The sequence below is a fragment of the Callorhinchus milii genome, unplaced genomic scaffold (genome assembly GCF_018977255.1).
Source record: "Callorhinchus milii isolate IMCB2004 unplaced genomic scaffold, IMCB_Cmil_1.0 Scaffold1, whole genome shotgun sequence".
Lineage (NCBI taxonomy): Eukaryota > Metazoa > Chordata > Chondrichthyes > Chimaeriformes > Callorhinchidae > Callorhinchus > Callorhinchus milii.
Window position 1 is genome coordinate 95,934,445 of NW_024704742.1, and position 23,544 is coordinate 95,957,988.

The following is a 23,544-nucleotide window of genomic DNA, read 5'->3' on the forward strand; positions in this document are numbered from 1 at the left end:
GGGCAGGGCAGGGCAGGGCAGGACAGGCAGGTGGTGGTGCCCTCCCCCAACCACACAGGGGCGCTCTGGTTGCGAGAAGCCTTTGGGCTCTTTTCAAGATCCTCCAAATAAACCTTCACTCACTCTATTTGCATTGAGAGCGCACCGACAGCTTCCTCTGGAGTGTCCCAACTTGTGTTTGGCGCCAATTAAAAACAAGAGAGTTGCAGTTAATATACAGTATAACCGTTTCCCGGTACTGTATCAGTCAGTGCAAAGTGTTTTTTTTTTTAGTTCATGAAAACTCAACAGTACATTTGCGCTGTAGAACCTGATTTAATAGTTGTACGCGAAATGCAATCCGGAACACATCTTTAACCGATTATGTCTTTCACTTGAATTGTTTTTATTTTGCCATGACTTATTTTTTTTGGAATCCCACAGCATTCAAAGATTTCCTTTTGATTGTTTTAGAAATTCGTGCGTGCGGTCCTTTCCAATTCTCGCACTCATTTTTTTTGTGTGTGTGTGTGTGTGTGAGAGTAATGCTGTACTTTTCTTGTGTTTTCAGCCTCAAGTTGGAATGTGAGAAACTGGCAAGCGAAAAGACAGAAATGCAGCGACACTATGTCATGGTGGGTTAAACAAGTTCTGGCCAGTTGTCAAAAATGTAAAATAAACCACAATTTGCTTTTAGCAAGCAATCCATCTCAACTCGAATTGCAAAGAACAGCATTATAGTTTGGAGGCTTCATATTTAACATAGCATATGTGTCCTTGTTCGGATTCTCAGTTTAAATCTTTTTGCGCCTAATTGCCTTCTCTTTCTTCTCCACAGTATTATGAAATGTCTTATGGATTGAATATTGAAATGCACAAACAGGTAAGATTGCATCATCAAATCCATCTTATAAAGCATCTGTGTGGATAATTGGGTCTTAGTTTCCACAAAGCACAGTTTAGCGCATCTCAATTTTTTAAAGTCCTAAATTTCAAGTTTTGTTATGGAAATGAGGAGTAGAAATTACATTTGTGTATTATACATATTATTGTCACAATTGGGGAATCTTGGTGGAATATACATTAAATTATTGTTTATGTATTATTAGCTTATTAGCTGGTACTTCCTTAATAGACTCAAAATATAACTATAGCCTAAGAACAAATGCCTTCTGGTTATTTTCTAATGTGGACATTGTTTTCTTTAAAACAGGGGCTTTTGTATTTTAGGGTGCTAGTTACAGTCTGGTTCTGTAGGCATGTATTTTCACATGATGCTTGAATCGGTCTTTGTATGCGAGATGCTATATACAGTAGGCACTTTGATTGGAGACACAAAGACATGGTTGTGCAATTTCTGTAAGCTTTTAAAATAATGGGAAGACAAAAGGTGGGTTAGTCAAGACAGTAAGTACATGGGAAGAAAAGCTCAGTGATTGCTCAATGAAATGGCACTTCAATTGTGAATGCTTGTTTGCCAAAGAAAGCATTAATACCAGGAGTAACACAGGAGACGTGGTGACTTGGGGATTTTGAATCCGTAAGACCGACTGGTCTTTACGATATTGATTTACTGCTTTAAAACTATTGTTAAATGAACTAGCATAGCAGATGCATCACATATGTGAAGGAATATAAACATCACTTGACGTATTGAACCCTTTTTAATTTGGGTGTTTTTTGATGGGATCTAACACCTTGAGGCTTAGTATTTGGTGTGTGAGCAAGTCTAATAATTTGATTTAATCTCAAAACAATCTAATGTTCTTTGTGCTGTTACAAACTTGGATTTTTTCAAAAAGTTTCACATTTATCTTTTGGTCTTATTTTGGAAATCATTTTTTTTGTTCTAGCTGCATTACAATGTAACATTCTGTGTTGTAGCTTTCAACACGCAAGTGTATTCTGTATATTTAAATTACTGAATTGTTTCCTCTGGAGATTGGAGTTGTGTATTACAGCACAATTGTAAATGGAAATGTGCATTCAATGGATGAATTTGTTGCTCCACAATTTGAGCTACTATATGTTGCTCTATGGCCTGATCCTGAAGGTCTGATCATAATTCTAAAAAAAATCATGTTTGGAAGGGTGTGACTTGGCTGAAATTGATGCATTTGCTGACTGATCACCAGTGTGGCCTAAGTGCTCATTATGTTGTAGAGCGGACCTATGCAGCTCTCATTACATTTGACAAGAATTCTCTCTAGGGGGAAAACTAGGCTCTGTTGGATTCTAGTAGGCTCAGATTATTCATCCTTTATGGTTTACTCTCAAAAGTGAATGTTATTTTTCTAAAAAAATGAAAAATAATGTAATGCCATTGTCAGAAAATGCATAACTGTTAAAATATCTCCAGGGCAAGCTTCATCCTTCTCATGGTTTGTCTCCTGCATTGGCACAGTGCTTGCTCTTTGTGAATACCACCTGCAGGGTTGTAGAGTTGCTAGTAAATGCTTTTATTCAGGCTTCAGTTCTTTTCATTCATAGTGTAATACCAAATCATGAGAAAGGAAAAGTTCACTTTCCCATAGTTACCCCCTTGAAGAAAACAGGCGCTTTTTGTTTAACGGAATGGATGGATATTGATTATAATTGGCAGTTGCATATATTGTTTATTTCCCCTTGAGTCTGGTGAGAGAGGGACACTATATTTTCAGTAGGGAAATATTTTGAATGTTCCTTGCTTATTTTGCCAATGTAGCATTTAAATGCATCATTTAAGCCTTGAAAAGTTTTCTTGCTTGCTACATTTGTAGTAACAATGTGATAGTCTGTTACCAGGCAGTAACACATTGACAAATTGAGATAATACCGAAGCTCGAAGTTTAACCTTGCCTCAGATATAAATGCAGCTTTCTGTATATAATAGCAACTTTTTTTCCCCCTGCACTTAGTGAAGGAGAACAAGTTCTAATGGTTGAATCTTATAAATTGGTGAGAGAAGATACCTGGATTCGATTTACAGAAAGCATTTCATGGCTCTACATATTGTAATTTTTTCATGTTACCAAATTCAGATGCTTCTTCTTTTTGCCCAACCTCGTACATACAGGGCTAGATTTTGCTAAGCGTAAATGAGTAAATTAATGGGTCACACATGTTTGTTCAGTGGTGATGGTGAGAGGAGGCAGATTTATATCATGCAGTGATCTTGATTCAAGTCCAACGTATCAACCTGAATAAAACATTACCCATTGTGTTTATCAAATTCCCTTTTTAGTGTTGCTTAACATTTGTCATTATCTAAGCAACCAGTTCATAGTTGTACATTGGCAGTAGTGGTTTATTCAGTATTTTTCTTTTCCACAAATGTAGAACAATATAAGATTTCACTTATCATAATGTGCTTAGATAAGATTACATGTATAATTTATCTGGATATGGTTATGGGAAAATATTTTTCCGTGGTATTTCCCCTTGCAGCCCTGAAACAGGTCTTTCCTAAAAAAAAACAAATGGGCAGAAATACAAGAAGACAATGAATATCTCCCCAAGTACATCAAGACTATCATCCTAATTGACGGGCACATTTCTTTCACCGTGTTTGTAGAATCTGTCATTGACTGTGCCTGCTGCCTTTTGTCATCAGTTGTGCTTGTTGGCTCGCTGGTCTTTTACTAGGATGATTCAGGAGATAAAGCTTCCTGTGTCTAAAGAAGGGATTGCTTAGGTGCAAGATTAAACATGGTTCATGGCAAATAGCCAAAGAAGATTCACCACTGCTAAATCAATTGACATAGTGCTGTGGACCTTTTTTTAGCACTTCCTCTTCATCTTACTGTGTGTGTTTCCATCTCTCTTCTCGTCTTTCTTTCCCCCCTACCACCCCCCACTCTTAACACCTGTGTCTTTGCCAACCTGAGAGGACTCCTTTGACCTCCAGCAGTGATAGGGGCATTAATATCTCCCTCTTATAACTTTAACTCAAGGTCCAACCAAGCCTTTGCTGCATAATGATACCAGACTTTTTATGTGAGAGCATAATTCTGTGTACAATAGTCTTCCTGTGTTTTTCAACTCATGGTTGAAGAAGGCAAACTGCTGAAACATTTTGGAGTGCAATCCCTTGATGGATAACTTTATGAAGTCTGCTTCAAATTCAGTTTTTAAGCGGCGAGTGGACTGGACTGACCCTTATTGTTTGCCTTCTGCAAAATAAAAATACAACCCGTGTAAAACTGTTGTGGATATTGGCAGAAGATCATGTAAATTATTGATCTGAATGTGGGATTGAAGAGCAAATAAGTAATCAAAGTTTAATCCTAGCTCTTGATACACAATTTTATTTTTATTTGATCAGAAAAAACGTTGTAATGGTTAGGCCTTCTTCAGTGACCAATACCAATATTTCTTGTAAAAAAAAGAGAGAAATGGGAAGAAATGCAAAAAGACAACGAATGTCTCTCAAGTTCATCAAGGTTATGATTTAACATCTGTCAGATGTAATGAAGGTTCTCTTCCCCCCCCTCCACCCACAAAAAAAACCTAACCTAAATTGGTGTCTGGTGAAAGCTTACGCTGTTATTCGTCTGTGCTGCATTGTTCACATATTGAACTCCTGGTATTTTTTTCTACTGGTCCAACGCTGATATCTCAATTTATGTGCAGGTATTTTTAAGACCCATTTAATTTTTTTAATTACAGAGTAGGTCATATCTCTTGTATCTTTGGGTCTGTTCACTTTATTAGATTTTCATCTCTCTGGTCCTTGGGACGGTTCCCCTGGGTTCTCAAAAGTGCCCGAGTAATTGCTGGTCCTGATACTAGAGATTTTAATCTCCCTTTTCTCATTAGGTTCAATTGAATTGCTGGAGGGTGCTGTAGGTGACTTGTGTGTTTAATTTTTCTGACACAGTGGTTGCAATCTGTGGTTTATAGAACAAAATTTTGCTTTAGCTTTTTTTAAGCAGGATTTGGTTTCATTTTTCTGACTATTGCAGCACAGCTTTTTGTTTTTAAATTGTGACTTTTATTCAACTACATTTTTTTTCAATCCCTGCTCAACAGCAGTCATGAGTGAACAAGTGCATATTACTGCAACTCCACACGCAGTTTACATCTGATAACACTTAAGGTTGGCAGAGTGTAAAGAGGTTGTCTGCACTGACAGCAGAATGGGGATTCGAATGTTTGTTTAAGCCTGGCTGTTAACTAGATTGGAACAAGGTACTCTAATCATGAAGGTCAACAGCATGTTTTCATTTTGTGAATTGTTACTCAAAAGCCTTGTGCTTGTTTGCATATAGAAGGCTAGAATGAAATGGTAGCTTGACATTGAAGGGGTTTTTGATGCACATCCTAATTGCATATTCAGCAGCCACCTCCATTAAGCCACTCACTACTGCCTATTTTGCAGGTGAATGGTTAATGTTCAGAGTGGAAATATATTTTGAGAAATGTGTCTGGGTATATCTTGTCTATTTACATAGAAAGTAAGGGATGTCTTTAAAATTGTAACGTTTGCCAAAATGTCAAGCTTATCTATGGGGATTGAAGTGCCTACGATTTGTTTAGTTTATGTGATGTCAGGAGTGAACTAATGTAAATAACATGTTTTGAAAGCTGAAATCATTTTTTTAAAACTCATTTCAACCAGTCAGTGAAAGGGACACAATAGATATTGCGTTTTTAAAAAGTTAGTAAATAAATTATCAACGGCTCATTGGTGACATACTTAAAGAATTAAGATCCATAAAATAATTTAAAATGGCCTTGATAAATGACCTAGAATGCCAGACGTTTGCCTCTTTTTTGTAAGAGCCACTGCTGATAAAGCATAAAAGTTTATAAAGTGAAGTGTTAATTAAAGGCCTTTGACAAGAGCCAGCGATTCTTGACAGTTGAAGCTTACACCGCTTGTGTATCCTATTGCTGTCTTGGGTAAACAGTTGCACTTGGCAGATTATCCAGACAGTGACCAGTCACTGTATTGACAAGTACAGACACAATAGGAACTGTATTAGGAGCCTTGCCGTAGGGATTTGCAGTAAATATATTACAGCACTCAAGTGAATTGCCAATATTGCTTGTTTAGCGTTTTGCAAGGGCAATGGCAGTATGGATTTTTGCATTAAAAGGGAAAGGTTGTTGGAACACGTTGGTGCTGGCTGAGGATAAATTGACTTGAAAGGATCCAACTGTTGTCTTTGTTATTGGTTGAATTGTGAAAGCCTCCTTTGGATTGTAGCATTGTTGGTATGGGGGTGGGGGAGTGGAGAAAATGATGAATGCATAGGCCTCAGTTCATTAAAAGCTATAGCTTTTGCTGGACAATTATTCTGTAGATTCTTTCCTTGGCATGTTTTTAAGCGTTTATTTACATCAGCAAGTACTCCATAGAAGTGGAGATGCTGTCAAAGGGGGCACTGGATTTTCCTGGCAGTATTACTTGTTCCTATCCAGCATTTGTTTTACAAATGCACATGGAAGGGAATGGCATCACATAACAAATATCACGGCATCAGTTATTTTATGAAGTCATCTTGAATATAGTGCGGTGAAGTCATCCATTGGGGAAAATATACTGGATCTCAAGGCAGTCACAAACTAGCAGGGGACTAAGAAGCATCTGATTTTTTTTCAATGGGTTCCAATGTGGATCTTGCATATGGACACTGGCAGTTTCATTTTATCCCATACCTAACATGATATGATGACTTTTCCTGCAGTGCTGAACACCACAGCAAAATTCAGGCACACATACACTTATTTAGCGTACAGCAGCACTTTTGTAAGTTTAAACCCATCCTCAACCCACTGTTGTAATAGGAAAGTCAGCACAATGAGAAGGTTTTGGAAGCAAGTTTTCAAAGAAAATTGTTGGGTTGTTTTTGAGTGACTTTAATTTGTCCATAAAAGAAGGCTGGCTGTATTATTAAGAACAGCCCGTTTGCAAATTTTACCTTTTTGTATCTTAATTCAGTTTGATACACGAGTAATCCACAAACCTTTTTATGTCAAAGTATCACTTACGTGGGCCCACCTATAGCTACCATTGTGCTTAATCAGAACAGGTGGCTTTTCATCCTGAAGTGCTTTGTTAAAACTATGCAGACTTTGTGCTACTGTAGTTTTTTTTTCTTCTGTGAGAAAATGTTTCTCATTTCCCACAAACTGTAGTTTCCAGTGGACCTGCTGGCCAACATCAAATGTAAAGAATCTCAACATGAAGATAACTGAGGCAATGGCCTCAGGTTATTCACTTTCATGCAGTGTTCCTTTAGTTCTGCTTCGTTGTGCTGTAGTTGAATCAATCCAAATGTGTTAAACTGGAGTTCGAACTACTTCTGATAAGAACATGGTGCATTTACACTGAGCAGAGTTGCGACACGCTGAAGATGTGAGAAAGAAACTCCCAGCTTCTTGGCAGCGGCTTAGCTTCTGTCAGTTGGCTAAGGTTCAGTGACATTCACAGCTGCAGCTGTGCAGTAAGCTTGTTTACATTGGGCACTGAGTCGCTGTTGGAGACCAGTTTCCATCCAGCGGGATTGGGAGTATGGAGGTGTGTGCCCTTGATAAGAGTTCTTTATTTTTATGGTTGCACTACTCTTCAGAGCTGTTGAACCCCTCTCTTAACTTTTGGAAACATGTTTTCTCAAATTTATCTGCATTCTTGGATAACAGTGCCAGAATGTAATGTTGAGTTTTATTTTAAAACAAACAATTATTTCTTTGCTTTGTAAGTTTTTTGTTTGCATCTTTGTACTTTACAATGGAAAGTGGGAATTCAATAGTTACAGTGACTGCAAGCTCCCCCCACCCTCTCCCCCTATCTTTACATTTCTTTAGATAGCTAGGTAATCTATTAGCTAAAATGTGAGTCGATACACACTAAGTAATGTCTGCAGCTTACTTTTGAGCTAGCTGTTGATGGATATGCCTGAAATATTTTGTGCCGTTTGTTATGTCAGGACTTAGTGTCTACTATAGTTTTAAGCACAGAGTTGTGATCCTGTCACTGTTAATAGCTCTGCAAAGTGGGGATGAATGCAGTTTGTTAAAGGAGTATTACATTGGAGACTTCTAAATTTGATTGTGCCAGAACTATTGAAACAAATCATTGAATTTGAGAATAGATAGAAAGATAAGATCCTCCAATTACTCAAATGATTTGGGGATTGAGCCAATGTTGCTATGGAGATCCTAGATGGAACAAATTAAATTTTAAAGAATGAAATAATCTTCAAGTGCTTCTGGGATCAAGAATTTTGGCAGTTGCACTTACATGGATTAAATTTGTGTTGACAAGTTATTGTATGACATTTGTGTACTGAAGAACTCCATTATAAGAATTGGCATAAATCTTAAGTTTTTTAAAAAAAGCTAATTTTGTTTGGATTTGTAAAATTTCAAACTTTTTTTTTAAAAAAAGGAGTCTCTGTTGTGTGAAGTTTGGTTTCCGAACCACTTTGATGGGAACGATCGACATTTTTGATGCACCATATTCAGAAGCGTTTGGTTCAGGCTTTCTCATTATGTTAGCAAATCAATTAATGGAAAACATTAGTGTACTGACCATTTTAATTGAGTGACATGGATTCTTTTTTTAAAAAAAAAGTAAAGCCCTGAAGGAAAGCCTTTCAGTCATATGTCTGCTAAAAGACAAATGGAGATGAAAATTGGCTTGAGGTCAATAAGCCATTCGTGGTGGTCTGACAGCCTTCGATTTTTCCTTGTGCCTTGGAACAGATCAACTCAAATGATTCAATAATGAGAAAAAGTGCAACATTGAGCTTTCCCCTGGCGTATTATCATGTCACAGGTTAGAAATGGAAAAAAGCTCATCTTGACCATTTTTAGAAACTTGTCATTATCTATTCGTAGCAATGTAAAATTACAAATCTCTTACCAGCCGCCTCCGAAAAAAATCAATGGCTATGGATAGATGATAAGAGGAATGTCAATATTTTCTTTAATCTCCCATCTCTGGAAATAGTACAGAATTATGTTTTCATCCCCTACCTTTTGCTTGGCTATTTTAAAAAAAACTGTCATCTCCATGAACATGTAATATCAATTGTTGAGCTGCAACATTTTGACTGAATTTTTAACTGTTGTTCGTGTCTTTGTCAGACTTCAGATTTGATTTCCCAAATGCCTTCTTCGCTGGCCTCCCAGCTTCACTATCCACAAACTCCAGCTCACCCAAAACTCTGTGGCCTGAATCCTGTTTGTGCCCATTACCCCCATTCTCGGTAGACTCCATCGTCTCCTGGCAGATTGACTTCAAGATGCTCACCTTCATATTCAAATCCCTTCACATGTTTACATATTCCCACCGCTGATTTGCTTTCTACCCTTACATTTATGATCACCCTTCCACTTAACAAACTAAAACCAACATTTATGATCATCCTTCCACTTAACAAACTAAGACCACTGCGCAGCCCTGCCCTCTACTGTGCCTGAAGCTGCTATACCCCACTCTCTAGAACTCCCATATTACTCCTTTCTATTGATCTTCAAAAGAAATCCTAAAAACCTAAGTCTTTGACTACCTCTTCCTTTCTGGGTATTTGGCGCTGTCTGTAAAGTACTCCCAAGACATTGCTGCATATGAAGAATGCCATATTTGTAGAACAAGTTAAGTTTTCAAAGGGTCAATACGATCTTATCTAGGACGAAAGGCACATAACAGACTGTTGTGACTGGTCTCAAACCCTGCTGCAGAAGTACATAAAATTATGAAATAATAGGACCAATTGGAAAAGATGAATTGATATTGTGTATTAAGTAAAAGCTGATGATTAAATCTGATATTGGATTTTTTTTTCCATAGAAGCATAAAGTGTTAAATATTCTTGAGTGAAGAGAAATACTTTGTGGATAAATAAGAGAAACATGAAATGATTAATAGGAAATTAAAATCTGTTCAAAGAGGGACATAACAACAAGATTACATTTGTATAGTGCAATAACAGTTTATAGAAGTATCATTTTGCTGCAGCAACCATTCATCCTTTAATGCAATTCCTGGAATTCTCCCCCACTTTGATGATGGGGAGTTGTCAATAGCCTATTGAACTAAATGGAACCACTTCAGGATATGGCTCCAATGTTAGTGACTGTAGCATAAATGGTTAGGGTTATAATATTGCTGGGTATTTGACTCCATGCCCTCTCATGCATATATGATGACGTCCTGACAACGTTCAGCAAATAGTGGTGTTCATGATGTATATTTCTAGTATAATCATGTAGATACTGAATAGGTGTTAAAGAATTTATCAATTCTGCTGACTCTTAAACTTCTCCATGGTAATTGTTAAATCAAATGCTTGAACAGGCATTTTCTACTGTGTTCATTTTCAGAAGCAATCTCAGTGTAGATTGAAAATAAGTTACTCGTTGTACTTTAAAATCTCCTAAAACAAGAATTTCACATTCATCGCTGCATTTAAGTGTTTGATCTCTACAATCTCTACAAGTATTAACATAAAAAATCTAGAACACAAGTTCTGTGAAGGTTCTGTTTACCACATGCGATTTAATCTATGAAATTATTTTCTTGTTCCTTGGAGATTATAAGAAAGTGTCAGATTAATAACCAACTGATGTCCTGGTACTGTAGTAGGGAAAAGAGGAGAAGGAAACAAAATTTTACAATAATTGAAACAGCTTAGGTTCCATGAAGCTAAGCTATTAAGTTGGAAATGTTAGTCTTGTGTGACATAGAGAACATTCTGCAATAGGAGAGGAAGGACGGACTATTTTCAGAGGTAGAAGCAAACTAGTTTCCTATTAAGAAGAGGGTCAGCAACCTATTTATGTACTTTATTGAACTTCCTTGCTTTTCTGACCAAGTGTCCCTAAATATTTTAATGGAAGATTTTAATGACTTTAAACTCTAGTTCTTCAGCTTTAGTGAATTTGCAGATCTGAATAATTTTGTTAGTGTACAGCTGAGGAGCAACTTCGTGTTTCAGCAAATGATAAATTGTAAATAATCACTTTGTTCTGTTACACAATCGTGCAAATACACAATTCCCCAAGTGTAAAGTATTTTCAATTGGAGTCTCTGAGAAATAGAGTTAAGATGAACAATCTGGAATGCTTTGCCTGAAAGTGTGGTGGAAGCCGATTCGATAATAGCTTTCAAGAGAGATGTAGTTAATTATTTGGGGAGGACAAGTTTGCAGGGCTATGGGGAGAGTGCGGGGGAGTGGAATTGAATTGGATAGCTCTTTTCAAAGAGCCGGCACAGACACGATGGACCAAATGGCCTCCTTCTGTGCTGTATGATTCTGTGAATTTGTACAATGCCTGTACAGTATTAATCTATGTTGTGAACATCAGGCTACATTTAATACAGCTTGGTACTTGAATTGACTTGTCACACAAGTAGGCAAAATACCTCTCGTGAGATCATACCAGACTGATCATTTTTTCCAGGGGATAAGGAAGGTATTTTATAATGTAATGGTGTTTCTTGATCCACTTACACTAACTATTCCTTTGAGGGAGGGAGAAGAGAATGGAGGCATTTATTCTGAACAGTGTTTCAATGGAACGCCCAAATTAAAAAGCTTAAGTTTATTGAGGAATATCTAGTTCTCAGAGTAGAAAGCCTATTCTGCACATACAATTATTACGTGGCAGATCCTGGAAATGTTTCCAGTTTGTTGCAGAGTACTTGTCAGTATTGTAAATTTATGCAGTTGACATGCACGTTACAGCAGCCTAATAGTAAAATTGCTTTCTCTTTTGACAGTATTATTAATTATTGGGTTTCTGTAATGCGACATCAGCACAGTCATGCTTGAGGTATTCATAATTACTGTTAAAATGTCAAACTGAAAGCCATGTTGCTGTTTTTAGTTGTTCTTTTTAGTCTTACAGTTTGCTCGTTCAGTATAAACAGAGCAAATAATTTAAGCATGGCTTAAAAAAGTCTAGGTCAGTGCTTTAAGCTGTTAATTAGTGAGAATCCAAGCAAGAATACAAAATGTCATATACTCGTTCATCATGCAAAACACAGCAGAATTCCTTCATGCTAATTTTAATCATTCTCAAAAGGAGGAAAGTACTCCAGTAAGGGGCCTGCCAAGCTTGTCATTTGCGAATAAATCAAAAGGCCATCATCGCTGTAGCAGGAACTGATGAATGGAATTGCTTTGTCGTTCTTTTGATGGGTCCTGCTCTTAAGCTTGCTATTAAAAATGAATGCAAACATTCTGGCATGTTTCAAGAGCTCGCATTAGGAACATAAACAATGACGGGCACTTGAGAAGCTGGGCTAAGAGCTGCCAGACAGATACAAGAGCTTCCTCTTGTAGATGGGCCCACAATCTGCCTTGTGAGTGAAGGAGAGCGATGCAATTAGTGCTGCCAAGCCTGGCTTTACAGCTTTCAAAAGAAAGTTTATAACTAAGGGGAAAAGATAAACATTGTATTTTTAAAAATTTGCATATTTGTAAAATGTTAATCACTACAGAGTGGTTGTTTATACAGATGACAGCTACTACATTTAATGCCAAAATAGATTTTTGAAAACTTTTTATAACGTGAACAGATTTATTTTTTTAAAAAACGGAGCAATCTGAAGCTGTAGTGTTAATATCAGTATGCATTTCAGTTACCTCTACTCTCCTCAACTGTTTCTTCTGCCTCCTTTTCTCAGGTGATATTGCATCCATATTTCTTTGAGCTGTGCAGGAAGCCCTCAGCCTCTTTGGCAATGGTGCTGTTTCACATGCTGAAATATTGGCACAATTGTGGGTGTGGATTTCATTGTCTGTTAGTCTTGAGACAAGCTTCCTCTTGAGAGTTGTGAAGTGAGCATCTTTAAAGCTGTAGAAAAGCTATTTTTTTCAGAGGGGAGGTGGGTGAAGATAAAGTATTATGGCAACCCTTGGGATGTTATTTACTTGCTATGAGTGGTACGGACCCATAATTCACAAGCGAGTTATAACTCATGCCGGACATTGGTTCTAATTTGTAGTTCATGTGTCTTTGTGATGCATTCTGTTTTATACCAACTTTTAAATGTTTTAAGTTGGGTGCACATTATACGCTTTCTTTCCAGTGTTGTTGGGAGATAATCAGTCTATTGTTTCAAGTGGGTTTACAATATTTGCAAAATCCATTCAAAGAGAATGTTCAATTGGAAAATGGGTCTTGTAATCAGAATGTGAGGCCTTCTCTGGAAACATGTAATGGAAATGGCTTTGTCACAGATGGTATAAGAGGAAATTTGTATTTATACAGTTTAGGCTTTTTTTAAAAAAAAGCATTTTGCACAGTGTGATTCTCGCATCTGAATTTAACCATTACTACCACTTCTATCAAACTGTGCTCTGGTACTCATCAAATGAAAACTGGTAATTTATGATTTTGATCCGTTTGTCAAAGCAATACTTTGATGCACCACACTAGGTTGTGGTCTAGAGGTTGGTGGCAATGCACTTATTTACGCATCTTAAGTTGTATTCACCAGGCAGAGATCCTGGTACCTACTGTCTGCCGAGTGAGGACTTGTGTGCTTGTTAAATGCCTAATGACCAACATTAGGGTAGAGTGGGGGTAGAGAGAGGAAGTAAGCAGGGAATCTTTGGGGCTAATACTTTGAAGCTGATTCCTGGCAATATTATATTGAAATCAAATTGATACTCTATGGGATCTCACTTATCCAATACTTAAACTAGGCAGATCAGCATTACTCCAGGGCACTGTTAATGATATGCCAGTTTGCAGTTATGCCAGTTAACCAGTGTTGGAGAAACAGACCAATCACTGGTTACTGGGATTCTTCCTACTCGCCTCCTCTTATCTCAGCAAGCCAAAGCCCTAACAGATAGTTTAATTCTAGTCTGTTAAGCAGCAAGAAGCTTGCGAGCACGCACAATGATAGGCTGCACGGTTAGTGTGTTAAACTCTAGCAGTATCCCCAGTGCACACTGTAAGTTCACCAAACCTTTCCAACTTGCACTTAAATCTTTCGGGATTTGGTAAGCAGCATGCATATCTCAGATAAATGGAAACCATACATATTTGAAGGTCTCTGTACTTGGTTTGGATTCTCTTAAGTATATTGGTTTCCATGTGTGTCCGAGATTCAGTTGAGCCCCCCAAAAATGAAAGGATGATAAATTCCTGTTGAGGTACTCAGAAAATTCGCAGTAGCTTGGCTTGCATTCTCTCCCTTCAGCAGTATTTTCTCTTCCTTTAAAACAAAGGGCTGAGAACATTCTTGGCAGATTCATTATCTGTAACATCACTTTGATGAAAAACGTGATGTACTGATCCCTTTAACCTTGACTAACTTGTGGTAATTGTGCATTCATTTGCCTTCAGGATATTTTTGTGCTGTATTTAGATGAATAATAAATTGCTTGTTTTGTATATTGAAGTAAGAGTGAACATATTTAATGGGTTTATTTTTGGCCAAGTACTTCCAAGGTTCAATGTGTGCATTCCATAAAGCAACTTCAGTTCTTCAATTCGAGATTAAGTTTACAATGTAGAAAGTTTTTTTTTCTACCCACTAGAAATTTTCATCTGAGATTCAGAATATGCACTGTGCTGATTTGGCGCATATTATCCTTTATGATGGACTATTCTGGCCTCAATATCTGTAATATTTCCGCATCATTTTTCCTCTTCTACCTTCCCCTCCCCACCAAAAAACTAATTTGCCTTTTCATCCTTCTAATGTAAATGAAGCTCAGTGGGAAATGTTAATACGTTTAAATGAGGCTATATGGCTAATTCTGTAGGTCAAATGTGATGTTGATTTGTGACCTTTCTATGACTAGGGTGTTGAAGCTAAAGGGATAATCTTACTTGAGAAGCTATATACTTCTAAAGGTTTAGTACACAAATAGTTATTAAAACAAGCTTTTATATGTATGCATAGTATCACTCGTTCTTTTGTGATGATCCAATTGAAGTTTCAATGAGATTAATGCCTTATTTTGCAAAGGCAAGATTCTGATAATTAATGTTGTGTGATTTTGATGGAATACCTGGAGACTATTGTAACAGATTTGTGTGTGCAGGCAATCTGTTCACGTGAAGCATCTTATTATGGATTCCTTTTTAGTTTTCAAATATAAATCCATGTATTGGTCATAAATTGGTAGCTTCCTCTTAGGTGGATTTTTAAGGACAAGCCAATGTGATTGTTAAAGCAGGACATGTCCTTTAAATGAATCGTGTTAAGTTGAGCTGCCCTAAAAATGCATGAGATTAGATCTATTCTATGAGACTTTTGCACATATTTATAGCTAAGCCCCTTGGCACTCAAAGCACTCATATAGTATAAATGTCAGCCTGGCTCACTTGGTAGTGCTCTAGCCTGTGAATTAGAAGGTTGTAGATTCAAGGCCCATGTTGGGACTTTGAGCTCACCTAGTCCAATATAATGCTGGGATGTGGGGGAGGGGGCACGGGCTCTGCATTGTCGAGGGTGCCGTTTTCATATAGGACTTTAAACTGCGATCCCATCTGCTTATTCAGGTGGACTTCAATAATCCCTTAGCTTGGTTATGTTACTGTCGCAAATGGTTATGTTACTGTCGCAAATTGTTTGCCGTTTTTGGCTACAATTATGACTGACACCTGCAATACAATAAATCCAAATTACTATAATAATAATAATTCTTTCATTTAGGATCCTAGCGCATCAATTTACATTTATAAAGCGCCTTTCAAATCTGAAATACAACAGAGGTTGCTGGGAACATTCAATGGGTCAGACAGCATCTATGGAGAGAGGAAAGTGAGTTAACGTTTCAGGTCGACGGCCTTTCGTCAGACCATTATCGACCTGAAACGTTAACTTACTTTCCTCTTCATGGATGCTGCCTGACCTGCTGAGTGTTCCCGGTGACTTCTGTTATTACTTTTCTATATTTTCAAGTTGGTAATTGTCGCACACAAAAAATGTGGTTTTAAAGTACAAATGACTACTGTCTGGCATGGCCAAAAAATGACATGACTTGTGGTTTAAGTAAAAAGAACCTGCGCTGAGCCATAATCATGTGTGTGATATAATTGGGACTGTGATGTTTCTACTTGCATCTGGTGTGTTATTTAATGGTGGTGTATATTTTCCCTCTGCTTCAAGCAGGTGTTTATTAAAATGAATTACAAATGACAATTTCTCTGATCAGATTTAGGACACCATAAGATAGCAATATCGAGACCAGAAAGGATTATTCAAAACATGATAAAATTGCAGAACCGAACAATCTCAACAAGAGCTTGAATTCCATATTCTAGTAGATATCTAGTATTGACTTAAAAATAATAATCTTTGCATTTAATATAGCACTTTATTGCGTTGATTAAATATCTCAAAGCACATCATAGGATTTACTCTGAAGTGTACTGATTTGGATTTGTAGTTGAACATGGCAGTCAATTTGTATCCCGCAATTTCCCACATAGAACAATGAGATGAATGACGATTTACATTTTATACAGTGCCTTTCATTTCAGGAGAATGTCTCAAAGTGCTTCACACAACCCACTTGGGTGCTTAAGTTTCGGGAAGCGGGGAGGGAGAGAAGGTTCCTGAAAGCAGTTGAAAAGAGATGTCTGGAGGGTGGGGAGGGGAAGACAAAGGTGGAAAGATTCTGGGTTGGAGCCCAAGAGAATGGGGCAGATTCACTGGATGCTCACCCACTGATGGTAGGGCTGATTGAGTAGGGGATGTCAAACAGATTGCCAGTTGTGGGGTTGCAAAAGGTCACAAAGTTAGGATAGGGTGAGGTCATGAAGGGAGTGTAGGGTAGGTCCTGGGGGTCTGGCAAACAGGGCATTGAAATCTTGAGTCTGGTTGTGATGGAGATGAGGGTCTCAGTAGCCGGGGGGAGAGATAATGGTGGAGTCGGATGATGTTGTGGAAGGAAGAGAAAGATGAGCGATTGAGAGCAATGATGTAGGGCTTCAATTGCGGACCAATATTTATTTTGGTTGGTTAGGACACCGGGAGAAACTCCCTACACTTTGTGACGAGTGCCAAGGTGATATTTGTCCACCTGAACAGACAGACGGGACTTTGGTTTAACATCCCATTTAAAGGATGGCACTACTGAGAATCCCACACTTCTCCTCTCCCTCTCCCTCATCGCTATCCCACCCCAGCTTTAGGGGTGTCAGCCTATACTGTGAGCTCAAAGTCCTGACTCTGAGGAGAGAGTTCTACCATACACCTAATGTCCCATTTATTTGTGGTTGGTGCTGCCATACTCTTCAAGCGAACTAAGCACAGACATAGTTCATGTCGAGTTCCACTCTGGGTGTTTTTACCCAAAGAGGCTCCAGGGGGTTAGGAAATGCATGTTTCACTTGATAAGGTGACAAGGTTCTGTTTTTTTTACACAATCGTTATAATGACGTATTCACAACATGTTTGAACACCAGTGTGATGACTGGAAGTTTCTTTGCTGACTAACATTTTTTTTCTTCTTATCCAGACAGAAATAGCGAAAAGATTGAATACAATTTGTGCGCAAGTTATCCCCTTTCTGTCTCAGGAAGTAAGTAAACATATTGGAATATTTGGTGTTTAAAGTACAATTATGTGGGTCTTAATTTAGTGACAAAAGATGTTAATTTTGTCTCAAATGATGACTGTTTTATATATTGGTGTTTCGGGGGGTGGGGTGTAAACCACCTGATAACTTTAATATAACAGGCGAGGATTGTGCATATCCTATCAAACCGGTTTCTGGTTTTATATTCATTGGAATTTTCCATTAAATGGACACCAATTAGGCCAAAGTTTGCTTCAAATTTAAAATGTACGTTTATTGAATGTCAGTAAATGAACACTTTGAGGAAGAAAACTTATGATTATCCTTTCTACTTTGATACCCCCTTCAATAAAAAGCCCTCAAATACTGCCCAAAGGCAAAACCGAAAAATTGTAACTGAGTTACATCTCTAAGCAACATTGGGATGTAATTTGCTACATTCACAAGCCGGATTTGTTGCTTTCATTTTAACTTCCTGTTTGTGAGATGCACAGCCAGCAAATTGACAGTTGACTAAGTTTGAAACCATGTCAGTCAGCAAAACCAACTTTGCCAACTTGGCAATTGTGCCAGTCATGAATTTCACAAACCACAAATTATAATTGACGCAACTAATCAGGGTTTTGAACATTCCACAATAGACTCACGGCTTTTAGGGGCAGGTGAGATGAGTCAAATCTGCATCGCTGTTGTGATGTGCCTTTCTGCATTGTAACTGTAGTGGTGGTCTTGTGGACCTCCAGTTAGCATTCGGAGTCCTGTAGCTCAGTGGTTAGAGCACTCGCTTTGCAAGTGAGAGACCTGAGTTCAATTCCAGGCAGAGGGCGGAAAGCCTAATAATAATCCCTCCAAAAAACCAAAAACAATAATTAATTGGTCATTTTCAATCTACGACTGTTTGTGGGACATTGCTGTGCGCAATTGGCTGCCGCGTTCGCCCACAAATATACAGTCAATTCACTTTACAGTGTGTTCTGTGAAGCGCTTTGGGACGTCCTCCCGACGTGAAAAGCGCTATATCAAATGCAAGGATTATTATTATTATTGGTGAGCAGACTAGGCCCGGCCTCTCACAGACTTAAAAAAAATGGATTGTTTGAGACGCTGCTAACGTAGCTTCTTGCACGCTGATTTCACTTTGCAAAGAAAGTGATGCTGGTGGTGCTTTGATTTATAGGACAAATATGCAGTGCACAGAACGTTACCTGGAAGTTGGGCAATTATGCGGGAAACCGGTATCCATGAAGCAACTCACAAGAACTGTGGAGAACCGGAAGTGGGGTGTTTTTTCTATTTTGTTATGAGTCATCCAGACAACCATGTTACAACTGGCTAAAATAGTGCTTATGGTGCATGAACGTATGCACTTTAGCTTACCTGTAAACTTCAACAATAAGTTTTGGAAATTCAGCACAGTAAATGATTTAACATCATGAATCTTTCTCTAAACTAGCATCAGCAGCAGGTGGCACAAGCAGTGGAGCGTGCAAAGCAAGTGACCATGGCAGAGCTGAATGCAATCATCGGGGTACGTGGGCTTCCCAGTCTGCCTCTTACAGTGTGTATACCCATCTTATTAACTTATTTTTGTGTGTTCTATTTTGTGTTTGTGTGTGCAAAAAATACATTTTTGATGCTTAAATTTGCAAATCCTGTAAAATGTTAAGATTTTACACCTAGTCCAGACAATAGCTTTAGGAATAACTTAAATTTATTTTGGGTGTAGAACATGTGTAAACAATGCACGGAAAATGCCCTACTTCCCAGTAACTTCAGATTTACCCACAAATGGTTGGTGCCTTGTCAAAAGCCTTCTTTTCAATTCCACTGTAACTGCAGCGTTATTTATTTCTACTTGCCAGCAGCAGATAGTCAATCACACATGATGTATTAAAGTAATGAGCTATGTATACTATTAGCTGCCAAATGGGTACTGTTGCTTCTCTTTCTTCTCCCTCCCCCTTCCCCGCCATTAACATCAGCATTTGAAAATAATTATTCAGTCTCGATATTTTCCCTCTTGCTTTAAACAGAGTCTGCTGTCATAAGGGCTCTCCTTTTTTAAATTTTATTCATGCATGAGAGGATTTGGCAAATTCAAATTACTCATTTATCAATTTATGTTAATTGCTCGTGTGAAGATGCCCTGCTGATTTTTATCGTTCTCGGAGACACTTTGTAATGATAATTAGACATGCCGCTGTAAGGATTAACACTGGCAAAGACCAATGACGTCTATAGACAAAGAGACCAGTTAATCCATCTGTGCTCAAAATTACATTCCAACTGGAGATTGAAAAATAAGAGCTGTGGATTAGTGCTGATAAAAGAATTGGACACAGCTTGAAAACTTTTCTTTCATCAGTTTCTCAATTGCAGATCTGCAGTCAATTTGCTATTGGCAGTCAATTAGGTGAAATAAACTGGGAGGGTGACCTTCATTTCCTTCTAATGGCTTTGTCCTGAAAACAGTGAGCATCGATGAATTTTAAGAGCACATTTTTCATGCTGTTGTTTTGCATGCATGTGATTAACTTAGCCTTGCATAAAAATCCATCCTCTTTCTTTGTACTTTTTTCTCTTTTGATTTTTGCAAAAACAATTAAATCCATATTGTAATTGAGAAATCCCTCATCCTGTAGTTCTCCCTCAAATAGGATATATTTTTAAATGGGGTGATGGGAGAAAAAATGACCACCACTTAATGTTTAGGGACATCCTCCTCAAGTGCAAGACACTATACAAATGTAAATTGTTGTTATTGTTAATGTCGGTCCATAGATGAATGAAAAGGCTAGTTCCCTCCTTTTGTTAATTTGTGATGCAACTAATAATATTTGTTGGGTATTATGGCATTAAATGGCCAACTTATACCGCTTTTACATTATGGATTTACTAGCAATGATGACAGATCTGCCAGTGAGATTGTAAAATGTTTTGAAGGATTACGTGTGCTTCAAATGCTGCCAAGACAAATGGGTTTATTTGATTGAACCAAATAAGAAATAAAGCTTTAGGTTTAGAAAGGCCATAACCATAAAACTGTTTTTTAATCCCTTTTTGTCTGCCCATAACTCCAACGTATTCTAAAACTAAGGCTAGCTAACTAAACCTATTTATTCTAGTCTTCTGTCTATTCCACCCAAACAGTAACTGGCACTTAACTTGCTAGCGTTTTTTAAAAAAAACCTTGCTCTGTTAAAAGTGGTAGGTTAAGTTTGAGAATGTGATAGATGGAGAACTAGGGTGAACTTGCCTTCTCTTCTACAACTTTTAAGGGAGGAAGGAAGGCTGCTGCTGTTACCCAAGCTGCTGTTACGTGCAGTGCTCTATAAAATCCATCATAATGGCAATGCTCTTTACCACAATATAACTCTATTCTAACATGCTTTGTTATAATGCGGGTTTGCTTATTGAGTTGTGGACCCTAACATTTTTACTCCCAAAATTCACCACTAATTCTATTGACACTTCAAAACATTGGCCAGCATATGAGAAGCCAAAATGGCCAACCTCCGAGTCGTCAGGATGTTGCTGACTGCATGCTGAGTGAGTGCGGTAACGCTGACTGACAGTCACTCCCTGTTTATGGCTTTGATCAGGATTTTATCGATCCTAACAACTGTTATTACCAGTCTCTTCTGTATCTGGCCCTGTTGTTCATTTTAACATATTGCAAGATATGTTTGAAGAACTCACAACCAATAGAAATGATTACTGCATTTTACAAATGGCGTGTCCTTACAAGGCCTGTTAGAGGCATTCAGTAGAAAGGTTACCACATATATTATATAGGGCAGGGCAAATGAAATGCTCTGAATTTAACATCAATGACTTTCCCTCAGCTAATTGAACTATTTTTTTTTTTTTTAAAAAAAAACTACTTTGAAGTAATGCAATCCTTGCACTTATTATTATAATATTCATTATTATCATTAATTCTGTTACCTGAGGTTAGAGAAGATATACTTCTCAGGTCAGTTTGTGCATCAAGTGCCAGTAGCATCCAAAGGAGATTTGAGTTGTGGTCATGACCAAGATCATTTTAGTTTAAACCACAAGTGTTTTTGACATTGGATGGAATACCTTGCTTAATGAAGCTTTAGAATGTGATCTCGTATGAAGTCATGAAATTCTTGGTTTGAAGTGGACATAATGAACCGTTCCCATTGAAGGGTGAAAAAAATCCAGTACTGGTAGTTTGAAAGTTCTAAGGATTGTGTCGTTAGATATTGACTGAATGAGTCTTGTTTAAATCTATATGGTTTTGGAGTCTTTTATATTTGAGAAACTTGGGTGAATGGTTAAGGTGCCCTGGTATATTAAAATATACCACCAAAGTAAAGGTTGGGGTGGGGGGAACATTACATTAGTCAAGAACAGCAGTTTGTATTAGACTTTTGTGATAGCTATTAGACTTACAAGAGATATGAAGAAGTGAGGAAAAACAAAATTATCATTGCCTTGTTGAAGGGCATGGGAGAGATTGAGTAATTCAGCCATTGCACAATGAGAGTAGTGAAGATTGTGTGTATTGAGAATGATCCTAAAAATGTAGTATATTTAGAGTGGAATCCTCAGCAAGAGTCGATATGCCTGTTTGATAAGGGGAAGAGGCCATTCGTAAGGGAAAGAATGCTCTTGACCTAATTAGGAAAAAGGTCAAATAAATAATGAACTACACCTACCTAATGCAATTTGAGGTCAGAGTTACATCCCATGGGATGAAGATCGATAGAGAAAATAGTAAACTTTCTCAAAAAGAGCTAGCGATTGATGGGAAGAATGACAGAAAGATGGTATTGACGCAAGTTTTGAGATAACTTTGGCAAATGCCCAGAAGGAACTATCGCTGAAATAGTAGGAAGACAACAGTTAATGCTGCTTTCAATCTAGTTGCATTTAGCAACTTTTTAATAGACGATTTATATAAATTGCAAGGAGAGAGTGTAGGGTGAACTTGCCTTCTCTTTTAAGAAATCCATTTCCTGCAATTCCGGTGCTTGCTGGTAAATTTGCATATGGTGCCCGGTCAAAACAGGAGTGGAGTCCTGTAACAGCTCAGTGGTTAGAGCACTCGCCTTGCAAGCGAGACACCTGGGTTCAATTCCAGGCAGGGCAAAACCTTAGGCAAGTTTCCTTACTCCACACACCTAATAATAATCCCTCCAAAACAAAACAATAATAAATTGGTCATTTTCAATCCACGACTGTTTGTGGGACATTGCTGTGCGCAATTGGCTGCCGCGTTCGCCCACAAATATGTGGTCAATTCACTTTACAGTCTATTCTGTGAAGCTCTTTGAAGACGTAAAAAGCGCTATATCAAATGCAAGGATTATTATTATAAAACTCATTGAATCGTGGGAAACGTATTTTAACCCATCCGCATGCACACTTACCATCCGCAGTGCCGAACTATCGCATTCGCACTTACCGGCTCATTGAATTACTCATGCTCAGTGTAGATTATTGATTAAATCTGATTTTATTCGATTTATACAGTTAGCCTGCAAGTTGGACTTCGCCTAAGTCATTAAATCTTATGCGCCCGACTGATATGACTTATGTGCATTTTACCGTATTAACATGATGACAACTTTCAAAGGGTAGTGGAAATCTGGAACTCTCTCCCTCAAAAGACTGTGGATGCTGGATCTATTCAAATTTTTCAAGACTGAGGTGGATAGTTTTTTTAGGTAAGGGATATGGGGCTAAGGCGGTTATTTGGAGTTGAGGTACAAATTAGTCATGATCTAATAGTGGAACGGCAGAACAGGCTCGAGGGGCTGATTGGCCTACTCCTGTTCCAATGTTCAAAAAAAAAGCTCAGCTTTAAGATTGGTCATGTACCCTTTATTGCTCTTCTGCAGTACCCTAAACCATTTATAAAATGAGTCTTGTTCGACTTGTTCCACATCCTTTTGCCAATCTATTTAGGGACTTGCTTTCTAGATGAGTCCAAATCATTTTGTGATCCTCTCTGAATTTCTGTGAGCCTATTAAGTCTCAAAGCAACCTTATCAAAGTGTCTGTTTCAATGGACCCACGCTAATTTTGAAAGGTTTCAAAATATCTTTGT

At 37.9% G+C, this 23,544-nt stretch overlaps 1 protein-coding gene across 5 annotated transcripts in view; it reads left to right on the forward strand.

Moving 5' to 3' along the window:
• LOC103186087 (TLE family member 1, transcriptional corepressor) overlaps positions 1–23,544 on the forward strand; it is a 72,683-nt gene that overhangs the window by 2,249 nt on the left and 46,890 nt on the right. For 3 of the 5 annotated variants that reach the window (XM_007904912.2, XM_007904911.2, XM_007904913.2), the window contains exons 4-7: positions 551–614; positions 818–862; positions 17,403–17,465; positions 18,916–19,020. In XM_007904912.2, the coding sequence (XP_007903103.1) occupies positions 551–614; positions 818–862; positions 17,403–17,465; positions 18,916–19,020 (277 nt within the window). The remainder of the gene's footprint in view (positions 1–550; positions 615–817; positions 863–17,402; positions 17,466–18,915; positions 19,021–23,544) is intronic. The other 2 variants (XM_007904914.2, XM_007904915.2) reach the window with 1 other exon arrangement.